Source organism: Geotrypetes seraphini, chromosome 2, assembly GCF_902459505.1.
Source record: "Geotrypetes seraphini chromosome 2, aGeoSer1.1, whole genome shotgun sequence".
In the NCBI taxonomy this organism is placed as follows: Eukaryota; Metazoa; Chordata; class Amphibia; order Gymnophiona; family Dermophiidae; genus Geotrypetes; species Geotrypetes seraphini.
The window spans coordinates 13132245-13148364 of NC_047085.1; the positions used below are offsets into that span (position 1 = coordinate 13132245).

The 16120-nt window shown below is 44.9% G+C and overlaps 1 protein-coding gene across 1 annotated transcript in view; it reads left to right on the forward strand.

The window, feature by feature from the left end:
- The first annotated feature begins 322 nt into the window (after positions 1 to 322).
- ZC3H3 (zinc finger CCCH-type containing 3) overlaps positions 323 to 16120 on the forward strand; it is a 577187-nt gene continuing 561389 nt past the window's right edge. The window contains exons 1-3 of the mRNA XM_033934356.1: positions 323 to 454; positions 5118 to 6537; positions 15222 to 15403. Of these exons, the coding sequence (XP_033790247.1) occupies positions 409 to 454; positions 5118 to 6537; positions 15222 to 15403 (1648 nt within the window). The 5' untranslated portion in view covers positions 323 to 408. The remainder of the gene's footprint in view (positions 455 to 5117; positions 6538 to 15221; positions 15404 to 16120) is intronic.

Sequence of the window (16120 nt, forward strand, 5' to 3'; positions counted from 1 at the left end):
GGAACTGTTGATGTTGGAACTAGTACAGGAGTGATTACTTCATTACTTTTCTAAATTAGATTGTAAGCTCTTCTGAGCAGGGACCGTCTAATAGTGTATGTTCAAGTGTACAACTTTTCAGTGCTATAGAAATGATAAGTGCTAAGCTCAACTCAACACAACACATGCTCAAGTACTCTTAGATAAACAACACAAGTGGAAAGGAGAGGTTTTAGCCATCACTTCCGGCTTAGGCGGGGCTCCTCTGCTGCCCAATCACGGTCCTCGGCCACGGCCCTCTCACGCCGCGTCGCTTCCCCCGTCGCCTAGGAAACCAGCGGACGCTTCCGAGGTCACATAGGCTTCCCTCGGCCCCGGGCGCACCGTGATGACGCAGAGGGTGGCGTCTGCGGCGGAGGAGCGAGAGGAATGGACGAGCGGGAGGCTCTGAAGAGGCAAATCGAGCGTTTGCAGGGTGAGCCCTTTGGATGTAGGCACTCGCCTAGGGAACGATTTGGTTGGCGTTGCCAGACGTACGCAGCGCTGTACGGAGTCACGAGGGAGACAGGATGCCAGGGTGGGGGATGGTCAGTCTGCTGCCTAGGGCGCTGAGCTAGAGCACAAAGGGGGCTTTTCAGACAAGGGGAGGCACTCAAGCTCCAGGCACAGAGGGCAGCTGGGCAGTGGAGGGGAAGGGTGTCAAAGTCCCTCCTGGAGGTTTTCAGGATTTCCCCAGTGAATATGCTTGAGATCTATGTGCTTTCAATGCATAGTCACTGGGGAAATCCTGAAAACCCGATTGGATTCCGGCCCTCGAGGATCGGAGTTGCCCATGTCTGATCTAGCCCTTTGTCTGCTTAAATGTCTCTGTCAGACTAGCCCAGGGATCTCAAAGTCCCTCCTGGAGGGCTGCAATCCAGTCGGGGTTTCAGGATTTCCCCAATTAATATGCATTGAAAGCACATAGATCTCATGCATATTCACTGGGGAAATCCTGAAAACCCGATTGGATTCCAGCCCTCGAGGACCGGAGTTGCCCATGTCTGATCTAGCCCTTTGCTTAAATTTCTCTGTCAGACTAGCCCAGGGGTCTCAAAGTCCCTCCTGGATGCCGCAATCCAGTCGGGGTTTCAGGATTTCCCCAATGAATATGCATTGAAAGCACATAGATCTCATGCATATTCATTGGGGAAATCCTGAAAACCCGATTGGATTCCGGCCCTCGAGGACCAGCATTGCCAATGTCTGATCTAGCCCTTTGCTTAAATTTCTCTGTCAGACTAGCCCGGGGTCTCAAAGTCCCTCCTTGAGGGCCGCAATCCAGTCAGGTTTTCAGGATTTCCCCAATGAATATGTATGAGATCTATGTGCATGCACTGCTTTCAATGCATATTCATTGGGGAAATCCTGAAAACCCGACTGGATTGCGGCCCTAAAGGAGGGACTTTGACACCCCTGAGCTAAGTTGTCTCTTAGTTGAGGGGCTGCGGCATGAACACATTTGTATTTATTGAGTCATTCAATTTTCTATACCATTTTCCCGCAGGAGCTCAGAACGGTTTACATGAATTAATTCAGGTATTCAAACTTTTTCCCTGTCTGTCCCCATGGGCTCACAATCTATCAGATTCTATCTAGGGCAATGAGGGGATTAAGTGACTTGCCCAGGGTCACAAGGAGCAGCGTGGGTCTTTGAACCCACAACCTCAGGGGTGCTGAGGCTGTAGCTTTAACCACTGTGCTACTGTATGAACAGTACGCAGAGGCAGAGAAGGAGCCACTGAAGTGATTTGCGGAGAGGGGTCAGGTGGGTGTAGCGAGGTTGCAGTAGTTTAAGCATAAGGTTAAAAGTGTGGACAAAGGATCCAGTTAGTGTGCTCAGAGAGGAAGGGGTGAATTTTGGTTGTAGAGGTGTTCAACACACTTGTTAGTTGAATCTACCCTGAATTCTCTAGGCTATTAAGTTTATTAGGATCCTGAATGAGAGATACAGCCTTACAAATAGGGACTGGTTTTCATATAGTCAAATCAAACTATGTAATAGAATATTTGCAACAACAATAACAACAAAAAAAGACGATGTTTGAAGAGTCTGACATTGATCAGTTTGGGCATGGGCAAGCAGAGGAGAAAGGTCTGATTGGAAGATATGGATTTTTAGAAGGATATCAAGCTTTGTCATATTGGGTAATTAATGGACAGACTGGATAGATCATTTGGCTCTTTATCTACTGTCATTTACTACTGTATGGTCCTATGTTAGGGTTTTAAAATGGATCTCTCGTAATAACACACAATTCATAAGATCCATTTAAAACCCCTAACATAGGACCATACAGTAGTAAATGACAGCAGATAAAGAGCCAAATGGTCCATCCAGTCTGTCCATTAGTTACACACATTATAAATTCATAATTAAGTTAAATTGTCTTTTTTCTTTGATTATTCTGGGCCATAGACTATAAAGTCCACCTGGTACCGATTGGGTGTCAAGAACTACAGCAGAAGTAAATCCTGGTGCCAATTCGTTCCAGGACCTAAATTTGGATGTTGCTAACTGAATCCTGTTTTATATGACCAGTGCTCTCTGTAAACCAGTCAATTAGCTTAAAAAACCTTCCTTAGATCCGCCCTCACACTCTGGAACTCAAGGCCCATAGAATTGCGTGAAGAAGCAACATTAGATTGATTTAAATCAAAATTAAAAACATTCCTATTTTGAGATGCCTCGATCTCTAATCAAATCTTATGTCCTGCAAACCTCTCTTATAGACGGGTACCTTCCTATTGTACTACTCTTTATTGGTTTCCTGTCCTTTTTTGAAATGTAGTTCTTCCCCTTTTCCCTTCGTACCAGTACGTCAATGTGTCATAGTCCAGCGTTTTTCAACCGCTGTTCCGCGGCACACTAGTGTGCCGCGAGATGTTGCCTGGTGTGCCGTACGGTCAGGGCCGCCATCAGGGCAGTACCACCAGTCTAGGGAGAGGGGCGGTCCGCCCCACGTGGACAGGAGAGAGCTGGACGGGGGACCCGCGGAGTTCAATACATCTCCAGCCGCGAGGCTCGTCTTCTGTTCCTGCCTGCCCTGCAGCTAACATATAGCCGATCGCAAGCGTTCCCCGATGTCAGCGCTGACGTCGGAGGGAGGGCTTAAGCAAAGCCTGCCCTCCGACGTCAGCGCTGACGTCGGAGAATACTTCCGTTCGGCTATTTGTGCGCGGCAGGAAGCAGAAGACAAGCCTCGCGGCTTGAGCTTCGTTTTGCTGAGAAAGTTGCAAAGATGGGACGGAACACAAAAGGGGGGGAGGGAGTGCGTTTTGGACACAAGGCATGAACTTGGGAGAGAGGAAGGGAGGGAAAGAGATGCTGAGGTGGGGAAGGGAATGGGTTTTTGGACACAGAAGGCATGGACTTGGGAGAGAGGAAGGGAGGGAAAGAGATGCTGAGGTGGGGGAGGGAATGCGTTTTTGGACACAGAAGAAATGGACTTGGGAGAGAGGAAGGGAGGGAAAGAGATGCTGAGTTGGGGGAGGGAATGCGTTTTTGGACACAGAAGAAATGGACTTGGGAGAGAGGAAGGGAGGGAAAGAGATGCTGAGGTGGGGGAGGGAATGAGTGTTTGGACACAGAAGGCATGGACTTGGGAGAGAGGAAGGGAGGGAAAGAGATGGTTGTGTACACGGGGAATAGAAGAAAGGAGAATTTTTGGTCATAGGGAGGGAGTGAGGTACAGTTAGTGGCATACCAGGGTGGGGGGAGGGCGGTCTGCCCCACCCCGGGTTTACGTCCCAAGGGGGTGCACAGCTGGCCACCCTCCAGTGTTGTCCCTAGGCCGGCAAACTGCGGCTCTTTAGCCATTTGAGTGCCACCGCCGCCAACGGTGTTGTTGGCGGTGGCAGCATTATAAAATACTTTCTTTGTGTTTATTTGATTCCTATTCAAGAGAATTACTTTATATATAGTCAATATAGGCACAGAGTTAAATTTTTTAACATTTTCTAATGGTGGTGTGCCTCGTGATTTTTTTCATGAAACAAGTGTGCCTTTGCCCAAAAAAGGTTGAAAAACACTGTCATAGTCTATGTATCCCTGATTTTATATTTTTAATGTACACCGCTTAGAAGCTTGAAAAGCGGAATATCAAATTTTAATACAACTCGAAACGAGTAAGAGAGTAGAATGTTTCAGCATCTTTTTCAGTTTTTGGGCTGAGACTTTTCCCAGGTGCAGTTAGTTGAAATGGTGGCCATTGTACGAAGTTCTTTGAATAACGTCTCTGTTATTATTTGTTGAAATAAAAATTGAAATGTATAGTTTGGCTGGAATAATTTATAGATTATAGAAGTTTATATATATATATATATAAAAATCATAACAAAAAGATGTAAATCAAAATTAAATATTTTGAACATCTTTAAGGAAGGATTTTAAAGTAAAAAAATTGAAATGCATAGCGTGTGCCGGAATAGATTATAGAAGTTTTTCATATATTAAAAAAATCATAACAAAAAGATGTAAATCAAAATGAACTATTTGAACATCTTCAAGGAAGGATTTTAAAGTCAATCACTGGCTTGCAGAGTACCTGTTGAGCATTCTGAGTTTATTTTCCTTAATCTTGAACTAATATATTTTGAGTGGGTATTTGCAGGGTGACTGTGGGAGGAGATCTCAGGGAACTCTGCGTAGACAAATTTGGAAATTCTTTCTTTCCTGATCTAACCACACCTTCAGAAACGCACCTCCTTGATCTTATTACAAATACATATGGTGTGAGAGGGACAGTTTTCAACAAGGGGCGTCATATATAATTATTCTCCTTATGTATTCACTATGGTGATATGCCAATAATGTTTCTTGAAAGTTGACAGAAAATGACATACACCTAATAATAATAACCAAAAGTTCTAGGCAGTTTACACTGAAAAGAGCTGGACAATCAGCGAAATACAATATAGTTGATGTTGCAAACAGCTGCCTTAGTAACCAGCTTTAGATCAAAACCTGACCCAGGAATGACTAAAAATAAGAGAATGTAATATAGAGTAAAGTGATTTACGACACAGGACAGTGGTAGTGCTGGGAAAGGAAAGCCCACTGTTAGAAACTAATACTGTCTCTTACTTTTGTCTTGTAGATCTTATAACCAATCACAAGAATGTGCATGGAAATGTTCCAGCTCCTCGGGCAACCTCTGGCACAGTATGGAGGCAGCCTACACCTGCATCCTACAGAGTGCAGAGGACACTCGGTGCAGGACCCCAGCAGAACGATTACAGACAACAGCAGCCACATCACCACCAAGGGAGTCCCTGGAGGAAAAAGTACTCGCTGGTGAACAGACCCCCTGCTCCTTCTGTTGACAACAGGACCTGTGTGTCCACTGGTCCCTCTCAGGCTTTCAGCAACAAGGTTGTTGCTCAGAAGTTTGCCATAAGGAAAGTGATACCAGCAAGGCAGGAGGTCTTAAACATGGGGAGCAGTACAGCCACCAGGGCAGGAGTGCCATCACCAGCTAGTTCTGCCTTAGGGGTGCTTAAGACATCCTCAGGAGATGGAGACTTGAGATCATATTCTCTCAGAAGGCGGGAAGTGACAGAGGCCTGTACTCGATCTCAGAGTATCAGCACGAGAGACAAAGAAAAGTCTGTTCTGACACTGCAGAGGAAAGGCACTCCAGGCAGTGGACATAAAACACAGATTATCCTGAAAACTCCAGGTGTGGCGGGCATTCCTGCCACCTCTGAGCGCTTAGTGAGAGGCGCACCTTCACAGATTTCAGTTCCACAAGAAAGTGTTGGTACAAGTTCTTTGGCAGTAGCATCCAAGACACTGAAGTCTTCTACATCACATAATCAAGGATCACTTTGGACATATTCAGAGAAAAAAACAGAATTGCAGGTCCGGTATTCCAACCATTTGAGAGGACATTCTTCTAAAGCCTTGAGCCTCACAAACCCCCAAACCCCAAGCAGCTCTGGTCAGGTTACTCCTTCATTGCAGGGCGGAAACCTTTCGAAAAGAAAAGTTGTGAAAAGTTGTGGTGCCAAGGTGTTCAGTAGTCCAAGGACAGCCATTTTGTCTCCTGTTTCCTGTAGGGCTTCGAAGTTCAGGAAAACAAAATATACATGGGTTGCCAATCCGGGAAAATGCAGCAGAGGGGGAAAGAAAACAATCAGCCCGAGGGCACAGGAAAATATGACTGGAACAGAGAGATTGGCCATTCTGAAACCATCACCCAGGGGAGAACATGGGCCCAAGCAGAGAAAACAGATTGTGCAGGGGAAAACTGGCACCTCGACCAGTAAATACAAGTGGAAGGCTGCCAATATTCTGCAGCCCAGCCCCAACACCAGATCAGCATTCAGGTGGCAGTCTGAAGGGCAAAAGGTGACTGGAGCAGTACTTCCATCTGTTTCTGCTGCTAATTTGTTTCAGACACCAGCCAAGACTGCTGTAGGCTGTGGACACGGGAAACCATCATTCAATGATGTGACGCACTCGGGATATAAAGTGAAAAGTCGGACTAAAATTATCCGAAGGAGGAGCAGTGTCTGGTAAATTCTTTTTATTTGAAATCTCGTTGGATTTGATGATTGTTTTCCTGAGGCTGTAATATCTGTTTCAGATTTGGATAGTCAAAGGCTCAAATGATCTTGCTCGTAAGTGCCCCATGTCCAATAACGGTGCATTCAGACAGCACTGCTGTGGGGCCCGTTTCCTGTAAGTTACAAGTTTGATTAGAGGGAGTCCAGGTAGGAAGTAACCAAAGCTTGTGACCTTTGGCATCTGCTCAGTGGCTTCCTGAAATGAGCTGGTGGGCCTATTCTAGTTTGCAGTAGATGGGTGCCATAGACCAGGGGTAGGCAATTCCAGTCCTCAAGAGCCGGAGCCAGGTCAGGTTTTCAGGATCTCCACCATGAATATGTATGAGATGGATCTGCATGCACTGCCTCCTTGAGATGCAGATCTATCTCATGCATATTCATTGTGGATATCCTGAAAACCTGACCTGGCTCCAGCTCTCGAGGACCGGAATTGCCTATCTCTGCCATAGACCAAAGGCATCTCTAAGGTTAGGGGAGGTCAGCCATCTAGTTATAAATACTTGGAATGGCAACTAATTTCTTTCAAAAATGCACCAACATTGGAAGTCTAATCTGTACGTTTGGAAGTGGGTGCCATGTACTTCTTAATGTTGCCACCAGATGAGAGATGAGTGCAGCGGTTTCTGGTAGGGGAGAAGCAAAAACCCAAACCAAACCCCATGACATTTGAAATCATTTTATTATGGCATAACAGTACAGTGTGAGCAACAAAGTCCAAGTACAAACTGTTCAACTGTTAGCATCCTTCAAAGTAGTCTCCCAGGTTGTCTGGTGTGTCATCCAGTTTGCGAGGAGCACAGTGTGAATGCACGGTATTACAAGTCATTTCTGCAGTAAGGGAGAAACATCCAGAACTGTTGGACAGCGCCATAATCCTACATGAAGGATGTAAACATGAAGGATGAAGGATCCTACATGAAGGATGTAAACAGTTAAACATACTCACTCTCAAGCTTGGTTTAGTGCAGGGATCTCAAAGTCCCTCCTTGAGGGCCGCAATCCAGTCGGGTTTTCAGGATTTCCCCAATGAATATGCATTGAAAGTAGTGCATGCAAATAGATCTCATGCACATTCATTGGGGAAATCCTAAAAACCTGACTGGATTCCGGTCCCCCGAGGACCGGAGTTGCCCACCCCTGGTCTAGACCAGGGGTCCCCAAAGCCCCTCCTTGAGGGCCGAATCCAGTCGGGTTTTCAGGATTTCCCCAATGAGTATGCATTGAAAGCAGTGCATGCATATAAATCTCATGCATATTCATTGGGGAAATCCTGAAAACCCGACTGGATTGCGGCCCTCAAGGAGGGACTTTGAGACCCCTGGTTTAGTGAAACAGCTAACATTTATTACTTGTTTGCTAATAAAACAATGATTTCAAATGCCATGTTTTTTGCTTCTCCCCTACCAGAGACCTCTGTACTCATCTGGTGACAGCCTCATGTCATATCACACGCTTTCAAATGTATTTATTAGATTTCCAGTGTTGGCACATTTTTGAGAGAAAAAATTAGTTGCATGACTTATGAATCAACCCTTGTGTGTATATTGTTAATATTATTTATCATTTCTATAACGCTGAAAGATGTACGCAGCGCTGTACATTTAGGCCCTGATTCTGCAAAGTGCGTCTCGATTATAGGCAGCTGTAGGCATCCTACAGCTGTCTAATCAGCCAATCAGGAGGCACGTTTTCTAAAAAAAATGCTCCCCAGGCAGGACGCCTATATTGAAGGCGCCTACGGGAACCTAGGGAGGCCCACAAGCCCACCTAAGCTCACCTAAGGCTAGGCGAACCTAGGTGGCCCTACGTGTCTCCCAAGCAGAGCGGGAGACGCTTACAATGTAGACTAGCAAAATGCTGGCCTACATGGTAAGTAGACGCGGCCGCTATACTTTATCTCGACAAGGGATCTCCCTGCCGCAATTAGTATAGTGGCTACGACTATGGCCGCCAGGCTCCCCAACCCCCCGACGTTCACGGCAAGAGGTTGCCCAACCACTCCTGCTGAAAGAACTCACCGTCCCAAAGATCACTGGCAGGAAGATACCCAACCCCTCCTGCCAGACCCCCCTCCAACGACCCCTCCCAAACAAAATGCCCTAACCGCCCTCCCTGGACCCTCCCAAAGGCCTCCCCGAAGATCGCCGGCAGAAGGGTGCCCATCCCCCTCCTGCCAGACCACCCCCAACGAAACCCCCATCCCGGAACCCCCCTCAAGCTTACCTCCAAGTTGGCCAGATGGGTCTTCGCACTGTCCGGCCAGCAGGCCCGCCTCTGTCCAAATGAGGCAGGCCCACCCCTCCCCTGCCCAACCCACAGGATCCTAGGGCTTGATTGGCCCAAGCGCCTAAGGCCCCTCCTGCTTTAGGAGGGGCATTAGGCGCTTTCTTTTCAAAAGCTTCATTTGGCCCACAACGGGAATTAGGAACTTTAGGGCTCCTTTTATAAAACTGCAGTAGAGATTTCAGTGCTCAGGAATTCTATGAACGTCGGAGCATTTACCTCGCAGGCCCATGGTAGAAACCTCTGTCGCAGCTTTGTAAAAGCCAGCGTTAGTTTGGGAGATGTGCGCTAGAGACATGGTCTAGAGAGGTGTCTAACATACCTGGTTAACTCCAGGCCTGCAGATTTAGCAGGCTGACTTGATGGCCCTGTGGAGGGCTATTTTGTATCAGAGTGTCTGGATTAAGAGGCCTAAAAGTGATGCCTGCGTATCTTTAGAAAATACCGGTGTTACCAGCAGACACTGCACCTAGGTTATACAAGCTCACCTGAAGATTAGCGTGTTTTATAATCCATGCACGCACTTATGCTCTGCAAACGCTCTGCCTTTTAAGGGGGAGCTCCGGATCGGTGCTGTGCTGATGTCAGAGGGGTGGGTGGAGCTACCTCTCGCCGCTGCCCCTCCCTCTCGCCTGCCTTCTTCTGTCCTTTCCCCTCTTACTCTTCTCCGGATTCTGCTCCTTCTGCCTGCCTGCCCTGCTCATGTTTCTTTGTGTGTACTTTCAGGCTCCTTTGTGTTTTATGAGAAGCTGTTTCTGTACATAGCTGAGAACGGCTTTATAAAATGATCTCCATTTAGTCCACAATAGTGGCTTCATTTAGAGGGTCCAAACAAAAAATCAAATAGATAATTCCCTTGAGGGGAATGTTTGAACTAGAAAAAATCTTCTAAATGATGGACATCAGTATGAGCCCTTCGAAAGTAAACGAGAGATAGGTGACCAGCACCAGACATCATTTGGTCCTGTTTTATATCAACATTCACAAAAAGGGAAAAAGGAAAATAAATCTAAAAAATAAAAATGATAATAATAAACATGAAAAACCTCCCCAAATCGTCACAATATTTGAAGTCCTTAAAGCACAAGTACTCACAAAAAAATTCATGCTAAGATTATTCAATAAGCCATGTAATGGTGTTTCTTAATAAACCACTAACTTCTAGGCGGCAGTACATATTCTCAAGATTCAACTAAGTACTCTGGATGAATTCTTCCACAAAACAAGTGCTGCTATGAATTGTTAGTAGGAAGTTTCCTTCCATCTAACTTCTGAATTGTATATTTATTCAGTCAGGAACTTTAAAAAAAACATTTCTCAACACTTCAATATCAACTATAGCATGAACTTTTATTAATATCTCTATGCACTCAGTTTATTAAGAAACATCATGAAATTTCAATGATACACGATTTATTGAATCATCTTAGCATGAATTTTTTTGTGAGTACTTGCCATTTTTCTAAACATTTATGGGCATAATTTGTGCAGAATAGATTTGCTCCCACTTTTCAATCTGATCGAAATCAGGAGCCTCGGTTTGGCTGAAAATAAAGTGCCTGAAATTCCCTGAAGAGATACAGATTCTCCTTGTACTTGATCGGACAGCAGAGCTTGGACTGCTGTCTTTCAACACCTCTTGTCACGGGCTTGGGCAACCTTGATGTTCCGTTGACAGCTCTCCATCAGGAAGAATCCCCATTTTCTCGTCAAGAAAGCAGGAAAAGACTGGCTCAATAGCCAGTTCTTGTCTGGCTTTAGCACCAATGTCATTAGCAGAGCAATATTCTCCATTTCTTGTGACAAATTATCCTCAATAGCAGAAACTTCATCCCCCTTCAGCTGAAACCTATTATTAGTTTTATTTTGTTTTATTTCTATCTTTTAAATTCTCCAGAATTCTTTTTTCAACAGTTCCTCCTCTATATCTCTTCTCTTCTATCTTTCAAAGTACACAGTTCAGTTAGATTGTTAATTTTCTCATCTTTTCTCTTTTCTTACTTTGCACTCCCTTACAGATCTCTTGGTACTTTAGTTAGATTGTGAGCCTTCGGGACAGTTAGGGAACTTCTAAGTACCTCTCATACTTATAATTTTAATGTATATTTTCTGAAAACCGCTTAGAACCTAACGGATGTAGCGGTATATAAGAAATAAATTACATTACATTACATTACATTAGTTTTAACCTTATAGAGGGTAAGATAAATTTTCAGCTTTGGAAGGAACTGTAGCCTCCAATTTTATAGCTGGACAGTGTGCAATGTTCTCTTGGAGAAACCAGCATCAGGGCCTCTGGAAGACTTCCACAGTCATAGGATCCCTCTGGACTTCTTTCTGATGATGAAAGTTGCCCCTTTTTCCATTTCCTGGGATATCCCCTCCATTTCTCTACCGTTCTTCACCCTGACTGATGCTGTGCTCAGTTCCAGGGTCTCTGTCTTCTGTCCTCTCCTCTCCTCATTTATCGGTTATTAGCTCCTTCCTTTCCTCAAGCACACCTTTTACTACTACTGTTTATCACTTAAATAGCACTGAAAGGCGTACACAGTGCTGCACATTTTGACATTTAATAGATGGTCCCTGCTCAGAAAAGCTTACAAACTCACTTAACATTCTTGTTGCACTGAATTAGAGAATGACACGGGGGACCTTTTACCGCGGTAAACCGCGGGTCACCGCAGTAAATCCGCAGGAATGGAGACATTTGCAACTGGTTTACTGCAGGAATGGGGACTGCCCCGCGGGAATGGGGTCAAGACCTTTTACCGCCCCGTGGGAGCGGTAAAAAGTCTTACTCCTGTGGTAAAAAAAATTGTGCCCGTGTCAGACTCGGCATCTCCTCTTACGCCTATTTTACCTTCAGGAGCCAGCCATGCCACGATGAAGACAGAAGGAACCTAAAACTAAAGCCTGAGACCAATGTGATTTGAAGAATAAAATTACCAAACAACAAAAAGAAAAAAAAATAAATTTATTTTATATTTTGTGATTAGAATATTTCAGATTTGAAATATGTATCCTGCTAGAGCTGGTATTAGACATAACTGGGGACCGCAAAGTCCAGGCTGTGCTTCTTTAGCTTCTGGCTTAGGGCTCTCTCTGACCAGGGGGCAGTTGCCCTAGTTGCACTCCCCTAACATTATTCTTGCCATGTGTGAGAGTGCCTCATATTCTGTCATGGAGCTAGAAACAGTTCTATTGGGGCTTTGCATGAGGGCGGTGTTATTTACTCTATAGTCCAATGGTTGTCTGCCCAGTCCTCGGAGAATATTCCAACCAGTCAGGTTTCAGGATGTCCACAATGAATATGCATGAGAGAGATTTGCAAAGAATGGAATTAGGGCATGCAAATTTCTCTCTCGCATATTCAGTGTGGCTATCCTGAAAACCTGACTGGCTAGGTGTGTCCCAAGGACTGGGTTGAAAACTCCCTCTGGAGTTAGGAAGTCATCAGGTGACGGAAAGTAATAGTTGATACCAAGGCCATTAGGCTTTGCTCTTAATGAGAACAGTATCTGTATATAATAAATGTAAATAGAAAGGCAATATATCAAATGTACGGCCCTTACTCTAATAGGGCTAGGATTTTCTGCTATACAGAGACATCCATTTTTGCCTTCTCTGATACTGGCACAGCACTATGGAATATTTATTTATTTATTTATTCGATTTTTTTTTAGCCCATCCTCCCAAAGGAGCCCAGAACAGGTTACAAAGTACATCCATAATAATCCAGACAGAGCAGAGATGACAGTTTACATAAATTACAATATAGACATGACAATAAAACATATGTACTAAGTAGCATCTGGTGAAATTAAGTGACAAAGGTGAGTTGACTGGGTGGCATTTCAGGGTGAATGACTTTAAGGCGCTGGGTTAGTAAAGAGGAAGGTTTTTACGGCCTTCCTGAAGTTCCCGAGTCCATCTAGTGATCTGACAGATGGAGGGATGGTGTGCCAAAGTTTGGGTATGAAATGTGAGTAGGAGCGTTTGCGGGAGGTTTCAGTTTTGAGGGAGCGGCCGGGAGGTATGGTCAGTCGTTTTTCTCCTTGGGACCTCAGTGGTCGTTTTGGGAAGTAGATTTGTAGTTTAGTTTTCATGTAGTACGGAATCGTTTCATGGAAGGTTTTGAAAGCGAGGAGCAGCATTTTTGAATGGGCAGCCAGTGCATGGAAGCTAATGCTGGGGTAACATGGTCGCGGATGCCTAGGTTTTTCAGAAGGCGGATTGCAGCGTTTTGTACCCTTTGGAGGCGGGAGAGAGTTTTGGTAGGCAGGCCCACTAGTAGAGCGTTACAATAGTCTACGCGGGATAGAACAAAAGCGTAGAGTAGTTGAGCAAATTCAGGTTCTGAGAAGTAGGCACGGATGGTTTTTAGCTGGCGGAGGTAGTAGAAGGAGGATGATCCTAGTTTGGATACATGATCTGTCATTGATAAATTAGAGTCAAGAGTTACTCCTAGGCTGTGGACGTTGTCTTTGGGTGTAAGGGTGTTTGTGGCCCAGGAAAAGGACGGACTGGGGTATACGCATAAATCTTTGTGGATCCACAGAAGTTCTGTCTTGGATTCATGTAATTTGTTTACGGTCATCCAAGACTTTATTTCAGTTAAGCAAAACTGGAGATATTTGATTTGTGTGTCTCGGTGACGGCCTAGGGGAAGATAGAGTTGTAGGTCGTCAGCGAAGGAGCGGATTCTGATGCTAATAGGCTCCCAGGACATTATAATTTTTGTCCAATGCTGTTAAAATTTAAGAAAGTTTAAAAAACCAATTTGTTTATGCGGGCTTTTCCTGTCATCAGCAGCAGAGACAGAGAAAGTGAATTTGTGACCTGTAATGTAGGATTGCATGCTCCTTGATCATTCGTTATCTCTATCTCCAGCAGGTGAAGGGATAGTTTCTCCCATGTAGCTGGTTTGATCTGCTGCTTGGCTCCACTGAGGTACCAGGGGCTGGATTCCAGACTGACCAGCAAGCAGCTCTGCTGAATAGGGATGAGCGTTGTGGTTCTCAGAGCCATTACCCGCGGTACTTTCAGTTTTGGAGACTGCTGCTATAGCGCCAGAGTCGGCAAACAGCTGTTCCCACTGTGGCAACTGCATTCTAGGAGGATGTTTCAGCACCGGCTCACGTTTCCTGCGCAGCGGGTTTTGCTGCACATTCAGCTCCCGTGTCCATCTCAGTCGTGGGAGTTCCTGCACTCAGCACAAGTGACAGAGTCTGCAAGGGGTCTATGACAATTGCTAGGATCTTTTGTCCTACCCTGTCAGAACAGCTTGCCATTAGCTGATTGCATAGGGGAGTCTGAACCAGTCGCTTTTCTTGGATTGCTGAAACTCATCGCGCTTTTTTTTTGTGCACCACCAAGCAATGATAGTGCATCAATCGCATGGCCTTTTAATATTAAAAAGCTTCTTTGCATGGCTGAGTCAGACAATGAGCGATCGTACAGAGAACCATGTGGTGAGCCATTTCTGCCCTGGGTTGGCAAATGCAATTGCCGCTATAGCAGTCAAATCTGGTATAGCGATGACAGCGGACTTTATAATAATAATAACAGTTTATATACCGCAGGACCATGAAGTTCTATGCGGTTTACAATGAGATCAGTTATTGTGGGAGAGATTGCGCAAATCAGCTTCCTATGTACTTTAAGAACAGATATGTTTTTAGGTGTTGGCAAGCGTAAGCAATTGCTGCTTGATAAGAGAGAAGATGTTGGTGATGTCTTTTAAATTTACATCCTCTAACCGGGGGAGAAACAAAATTCAAGTTTGAGCTTCTTGAGTGCAACTAGCTCTTAGAGATCCACAAAAACTTTTCAGAGGATGCAAGCACCAAATCACATGTTTTATAAATCTCTGGCTGTATAACGCACCTCAGCTAAAATCATTACATCTTTGAGAACATGCTAAGTTGAAATTCATGCTTATCTCTTGAAAGGTCGCAACATAATTTCTTTTTAATATCTGGCCTGTGCAAGGAAGAGTTAATTCAAATGTTAGGTCTTCAATGAACTCTCTGATTTCCAAAATGCTCGTCAGGTTCCTGTTATCCGTAATGCTTTTCACTAACATGTCTAAGAAAAAGTAAAAAAAGTTTTCTTTTCTTTGGTGCCTTTAGCATTTCCTCTGTTTGATATCATTGCTGTTCTGGCTACTTTCCTTGTTTCCTGCATCCTTTTTAAGTATTCTCCCCTCATCCTCCTCTTTCTGAACCCTGCCTGCCTCTGGTCCTTAGAGTTCTGGACATCTTGTGATTCCTGGCCCCAATACTGTGTTTGATGTTGAGATCAGAGGTGATTCTGCTCTGGGTGCTGAGGTCTGTGCTTTTTCTTTACAGCTCTCCAGCAGACAGGAAGGTCAGCTCTTCATCTCCAGTAATGATTGTGAAAAGTCGTTACTGGCTCAGGAGGAGAAACACGACGACGCGAGGCAAATCCCCCCAGGTGGTAAAGAGAACCCCACCCAAAGGGCTGGTGCAGATCACAAAGCATCGGCTTCGTCGGCTGCCTGTGAGGGACGGTAAGGAAGTAAAAGTCCTGTTCATTTCTGAGCTTTCATTTTCAAACTTGGTCCCCGTGCTGAGTGTGAGGCAGCCTGGGGCTGAAACGTAAACAGAGGAGTTTCTGGCAGCATGCAGGGTTTCGTTGTGCATAAGTGATTACTTTTTACTTATGTTGGCGCTTACTGAGCACCTGTACTGTAATGTGGGGCTTAGGTTCTTTGAGGATCATATTCTGTCGAGTAAATTGTTTAAAATATTTTCTTAGGCTTCCATGGCTGGCGTCATTATTGTTGAGGATGTCTGAGCCTTGTTGCATCCAATTAAGTGGAACCAAGAGAGTTCATTGAAAGCCAAATAGAAGAATACTGTTAGAAGACTTCTGAAGAAACCCACAGCAATATGGCTGAATCGTCAGTTTCACTTTATTGGATGTGGCAGGACCCAGACAACAACTGCAATCGTGTTTCAAATTCTGTCGTCTTCTGATAGTTTTTACTTGCTGGCTTTTCTGTCCCATTTTAAGGGATTGTACTGAAAACCTGTTTTCCAGTGCAATAGGCAGACATTCTAGATAGATGGGTTATTTCCCCATAGCCGGGTGCTGCTGCAGAAGGAATCCACTCCGGATTTTTCACTCTGCCTAGCTGTTGTATTTCACTGGGCTATCTAGCTCCATCTACAGTTCTTTCCTTCTGCGTGCGTGCCTGCAGGAGAGTTTGTTCTGCTCTCCCTAT